General features: G+C 40.1%; 1 protein-coding gene across 2 annotated transcripts; it reads left to right on the top strand.

Annotated features, from left to right (window-relative positions):
• Nucleotides 1-2,027: 2,027 nt before the first annotated feature.
• barx1 (BARX homeobox 1) lies at nucleotides 2,028-5,888 on the top strand. 2 transcript variants are annotated; one of them, XM_079685359.1, is made up of 4 exons: nucleotides 2,028-2,599; nucleotides 3,145-3,421; nucleotides 4,870-4,954; nucleotides 5,232-5,888. In XM_079685359.1, exons 1-4 carry the CDS (start codon nucleotides 2,398-2,400, stop codon nucleotides 5,370-5,372), a joined length of 705 nt encoding a protein of 234 aa, XP_079541485.1. In that variant the 5' UTR covers nucleotides 2,028-2,397; the 3' UTR covers nucleotides 5,373-5,888. The 2 variants fall into 2 exon arrangements, with proteins under 2 accessions (XP_079541485.1, XP_079541486.1); XM_079685360.1 differs by having other exon boundaries at nucleotides 4,875-4,954.
• The last annotated feature ends 666 nt before the right edge of the window (nucleotides 5,889-6,554 follow it).

Genomic DNA, 6,554 nt, shown 5'->3' on the forward strand with positions numbered 1-6,554 from the left:
TGACGTCACGGACCCTACGTCCATACTAGTCATTACAGACGTAGACGCGTCCTAAAACCCGGAAGTAAGCTGCGCATGGCTTCCATGGACAAAAAAGCAATGAGATTTCTTCATAGGATTTGAGAAAATAGCTCCAAATAAGATCTGTGGGAAACTTACCTGTTAGATAAATGCACGTTTTGTTCAGCCGGATAATATCCACATGTCTACCCTCCTTTTATAATCTTTGAAGCATAAATCTATCGATTAGACTTATGATTCAACTTTTGAAACTACAAGAAGATAAGGAGGACTTTTACAAAAAAAGTAATAGAGATTTTTGTCCAGAAGGATAGGCAAATGGACTTCATCTTCAATATTGAAGTCCGGTGCAAATTGACTTTTTTAAGGTTTAAAAATCCTTTAAAAAAAGAAAAATGTAGATAAGAGTTATTCTATTTTGTCTTCTTTCGACCGCAATTTTATTGAAAATGGGATCTTACTAAGAGAACAATTCAATATTTAAATGGTAAAATTACATTTTTGGGGTATCCTTTTGTTGAACTGTCTGTTTAAAATTAATTGAAGCATCAGACAAAAAAAGCTTTTGAAAATAATATTATATTTTGATTTAGGTCAAAATATAATATTTGTAAAGCTGAAGAGTCAGTGCTTCACCAGCCATGAACCTCACTGCACATCACTGCAGAAGCTTATAGACATCTAAGTTGTTTGTGCCCCACCACTTTTGTACATATAAAAACGTCACTGGCGGTATCTCTCTGTGAGACAGCGGGGGATGGCGTCAGGTCCACCGGAACAACCTACTGGCTTGTTGCGGATACCTAATTTCACATTATAGCACAGTTTATTGCTCTTATACCGCGATTGTTGCCAACTACGATGCTCAACAGCTCGCTTAACGGAACTTTGACGCTGGTATCAGTTTTGTTTACCACCAATTACGGGAGAATTGTGTATAGAAAGTGTTGAGTTATATTTCTCGCACTACCTAACATCCATGAAGGCAACAAGACAGAGTGAGGGCTGTCACTCAGGATGCCAAACTACCCCTTGGTAAGCCAAGCAACATCTGGGCCAAAAGTTTGAAAGCGAAAAAAAAAGATCTGAAAGTGAAAAACGATCTGAAGGCAAACAAAGATTTGAAACTGAAACAATAATTTTTTTGAATCTGAAAACGTAAAATCTGAATATGTATAAAAGTGAAATAAGAAAATAAATATTTAATTCCCAAAAATTGCTGAACTGAATCAAAAATAATATTCAACCTGAAAGATTATTTCAAATACTTATTTTTAGTTTGAATACATCATTGTATTTTTCAAAGTTCAGGATAAAAACTTGAACTTTCAAATAAATTGTATTTTTATGAATGATCAAAACTTATGACCCTGATATAGCTCCATAAAAGGCTCCCTGTATTCTGGAGAGTGGCCACCAGAGGAAGATATGTTCAAACTAAATGTGGTCTATCTAATTGTACAATATTGGAAATAATCCTGATAGTATCCTGATACCAATATGTATCATATTTGAAAGGAAAATAAACATTTATATTGTAAAACTTTAAAGCATTCAAGAAGTTTGTGGCTGAGATGTTTTACAACTTTTTAGCCAAATAACCGCAAAGGAAAACATCTCATAGCTCATGGCTTTAGTGAGCCTGACAGCCTCAAAGCAACACTGATACCATCAAATGAGTGTAGCCTACATTATGTTTGACTTCATCACGTCAAGTAAGTAATAAAAACAAAAGTAAGAATAAAAACACTACAATAACTAAACATAATAATACTTACACTAATTTAAAATATTAATGACCTGGAAAGATCATTTGTTTTAATGTTTACAACACAATCACACCTTGTGTTTCATTATGTGTTATCATCATCATCTCAATCAAACTGGCCTAAAACTCACCTTTAGGGTATTTCATGTTTTCCTCCCTTTTGCATGTAAATGAATGCAGGGCGCGTGCGGCCTTGCATGTAACTTGTTGTAGGTCTGGCTGAGTGGAGCACCAGAACCCGAGAGGTGGAGCCATGAGCACACTCTTAAAGCCGGAGCTGGTTCCTCTCCTCACTGCCAAGCTGACGCGAGGAGCGGCTCTCAGAGAAGGCATCCACAGCGCCGGGGTCGCGGTTTTTTGTCAAAGATTTGCTCTAGGAAAGAAACCTATTCTGGCCAGAAGTACTGCGTAAAACGCGCACAGGACGCACCGACGGGCACAGAAGTGGCTGCCTGTACTTGATTTTCTTTTTTTCGCTTTAGCTGAGAATAACAGCGTGGATCTCTTCACTAGGCATTGCATAGGGAGTATGACAGCGGGCTCGGGCCTCTGAAGGAGACATCGCTGAAGTTTCGCTCGGTGTCTGTTAAGGTGACCACAGTCAGATTATGCAGCATCCATTGGACATAGGGCTGCATTACTATCCCCTGGAAGGCCACCCTGACCACAGAACTCATCGCTACAGGAGTTTCATGATAGAGGAGATCCTGACTGAACATCCAGCGCACAAAGCGTCGGCTCCGGCCGGGGAGCTGCTTAAGTTCGGGGTACAGGCTCTGCTCTCCGCCCGACCTTTCCACAACCAACTAGGTAAGAGAGGTGCTGTGAAGAGAGGAATGAAAGACATCTGAGATAATTAAAGAATGTCTTTTTATTACTCATATCATAAAATCATGATACATTTTTTATAATTATTTTTAATTGCATACAATACAGCGAAGCGTATTTTGATTTTTGACGCAATTAAATGGGAGATCTTTTAACTTTCGTTACACGCAGGATTATTTTTAAGAATCGACTATGAACTAATAATTTGCAACAATCCAGAAAATGTTTCAGTTAAAGGAAACTGCACATGTAGAGTAGATGAAAAATCACCTTGCATTTGTTTTCAGAACAATAACGAAGTCGCAGTATATCTATCTATATATATATGTGTGTGTGTGTGTGTGTGTATATATTGCTACTGTTATGAATGATGATTTAATTCAATTTGAAAATGAAGTTAAACAGACCACAAAGGGCTTTATTCAGTTATTATTATATTGTTATTTTGTTGATATTTATAAATCCTCAAACAAAGCTCCGACATAATGCTTATATTCATCAGAAATGCGTGTGTGTCGCTCATTCAGTGCTGAAGGCCGACCAGAGCCTCCTGAAGTTTCCCCTGTCCCCGCTGTCCTGCCCGCTCGGCTCCCCGCTGCTGTCGGCGGTCTCGGGCCTGCAGCTCGGCTCCGGGTCTCACCACCTGCCGCTGGACCTGCACCTCCGCGGGAAGCTGGAGCACGGAGCCGACGGAGGCAGCAAGAGCAAGAAGGGCCGCCGCAGCCGCACCGTGTTCACCGAGCTGCAGCTCATGGGCCTGGAGAAACGCTTCGAGAAGCAGAAGTATCTGTCCACGCCTGATCGGTGGGTCTGCAGTGTATGACTTTATCAATACAGTGGAAGATCTAGAACATTTTACATGGGGGTGTACAAATGTGGCAAGTGTATTGGCAGGGTGGCATGTGAGGGCTGACGGTACGTGGAACTTTAAATATATATTTATATAATAGCTACTATAACTATGTATTGTTATATAATGCCAACACAAGTTTTATAAGTGCACAAAAGGAATAAGGCCAGTGTTCACAATAAACGGTGCAGCTCTTAAACAGTAGGCTAATAGCAAAACTCAAATATAAAATATAATATTTGCCTCCAATATGTAGTGGAGTATAAAACAACTGACAATACTCAAGTTAAGTATATAAAAGGCTACCATACAATTTGCCTATATTTAAGTGAAAGTAGCCTAATTAAAGTCCACAAATGACATCACCATCTGTTTAAGAGAGCTTAAGGCGACCTGTTCAGCAAAACATTCCACAATATATTTTTCAATACTGAAATCAGCTAGATTGTGGTAATGGCATACAAGGAAAATAAAAACATACCATGTGGTCCAGCTGGAGTTTCTTCTGCCTGCCTGTCCCTCTTTCTGAGTCTGACACTTCTTTATTCCTCACATTCATTTTTTAATTTGTCCTCTTCTTCTTCACTTATGTCTTCATCTCCTCCTGACTTTCTCCTGCTCTTGCCTCCTGCTATCTAACTCTCTTTTCCTTTTCAATGTTTCCCGCTCTTTAACTCCTGATCAGTTCCCAGTTAATTTTAATTGTTGTAGGCTACTTGTATTTACTATTTTTACTGTATAGGATTTCACCTGGTTTCATTTGTGCAGCCTCTTTGTTGTGATGTGTGAGTAACCTGCGTGGATTTTAAAGTGCTGCTTAGCTGACGTTATACTGATCCGCAGCGCTCTCACGGGTAGTGGTGTGACGTAGGCCTACTGCCACAAAGACCGCCCGTCTGTTAAACGTTGTGGGTTCAAACATGCAAGTTTTAATATTTTGTTCAAATATTTCTTGTTTTTATTTAAATCAAAACTAATCAAAGGGAGACTACGGGGAAACTGAATGACCTTTAGCCCGGCTGTGCGACGCTGCTTGTTGCGGGGACGTATATTTGAGGGGCCTAACATTACATTACCTCAATTGATTGCTTGTTTCAATGTTTTTAGTAGCTGGTGGCAGTTTGTTTAAACTAGTACAGTTTTAAGACCACAAAAGTAAGGGGGGGAACTTTTGTGTTCCTGTAGGTCCGCCCCTGATACAATATAACATTATACAATACTGCTTGCCACATTGGTGTTTCAAAGTCTTCTTAGCATTTCTAGAAATACAATTATCTATGGTGTTGGACTCTAAAGCATATAAAGTGGCCTTAAATGCCTCTTCCGATCATTTTTTCAAAAGAGATAAAGTGTTGAACTGAATTGTGAATTGTTCATTTAATAATGTCTTTGTTCCTCACAGAATAGATCTGGCAGAGTCTTTGGGCCTCAGTCAGCTACAAGTGAAAACATGGTACCAGAACAGGAGGATGAAATGGAAAAAAATTGTGAGTTATTCTTTCTTTATTATGGTGATGATGATGATGATGATGATGATGATGATGATGATGATGATGATGATGATGATGGTGATGATGGTGATGATGATGATGAAATAATAGTGGTAACTCAGTGAGTAAAGACCCATGTGAAGCAATAGCCCACTATTTTAGGAGGTTATATGAAATGCGTATGTCTTAAAATGCAGTAGGCCTGGTGTCTGAAACTGAATGGGTTGTGTGTTGAAGTTGAGTGAACAGAGTGTTTCGCCTGTTTAACCCACAGGTTTTGCAGGGCGGAGGTCTGGAGTCGCCAACTAAACCCAAAGGGCGTCCAAAAAAGAACTCCATCCCCAGCAGCGAGCAGCTCTCTGAGCAGGAGCGCTGTGGGGCCCCGGGGGGCTCAGAGGACCCTCAGGAGGAATGACTCTCAGAGTGGGACGCTCTTTAGGATGGACACACTCAGATCCTGCGTGGAGAAGACGCACTCTGTGGGGCTGGAGCAGGGCGATGTGCCGCGGGCCCTGCAGGGGCCTTGTCCCCTCGGGCCTAGGCCCACCATGGGGACCCTCATGGTGAACTGCTGCTGCTGAGGAGGGAGCGCAAAGCTTTGCAGTAGGTCTCCTCTTTACATTCTGAAGATCACTCGCACTCCTCTGTTTGCATTTCCTTTGTGTAACTATGCTATGTTTAATTATGAAATACATTCTGACTGATATGTGCTCTGTTTATAATAAAGGACTAAGGCTCATAAAAATGAATGCAGAGCGTACAGTACAAGTGCATTTGATGATGATGATGATGATGATGATGATGATGATACAGGCTCATCAGTTATGTCATATGGTGTAAGTAATGTTTCAATAAACATTCCAAATAAATGAGAAGTATATGTGGATCATGGGTTGATGGCTTTAGGGGATAAACAAATAAAAAATAAATAATATACTCGATTGTTGCTACTGTTAATCGTGTTGTGTGAGTAAAGCTGTGCAACCAGTTCCCCTGCATTATTTTAACATCATTTTTATTTCCTGCTGCAACATTAGACTGAAGCAGCAGCTGCGCTTTAACTTGCCGTTTTCTCTAATCCCAATATTCCTTGGATTTTCATTTATAATCACAGTGTTAGTGCTGTGTTTGCGCTTCAGACATTTATTTTATGTCGCTGTGTGTATAGCCTTCTCTCAAAGCACTGCTGTGATTTGTAGGCTACTGAGTGCAGACTTTCAACATTATCTTGAGCTCGAGGACGGGGAAGAAGAGACATGAGGAGGCTCACACTTATGATTGTGGATCAATGTGTTGCTTTTTCATTTATTCTCTTGTTTAGAACCGATCAGATCAAATAGAACGGACTAAACTGTGCCTTCTGAACACTAATTCTAAAAGTACGAGGCAGGGAGGGGGCGCGCGCCCTGCGTGACACGGTCCGCTTCACACAAGGGGAATAAAATAATATAATCCAATGCAAAATAAAATAAGATCAATGAATTTAAGATACGATCAAATAAAATAAAACATTCGATTATATAATAAGGTACAAATGACAAAAATAAATGACTGCCCCAATTTAGATAAATGAGATATTCCTTGTATTGGTCGCGCG

This window comes from Notothenia rossii (genome assembly GCF_949606895.1).
Source record: "Notothenia rossii genome assembly, chromosome: 5".
Lineage (NCBI taxonomy): Eukaryota > Metazoa > Chordata > Actinopteri > Perciformes > Nototheniidae > Notothenia > Notothenia rossii.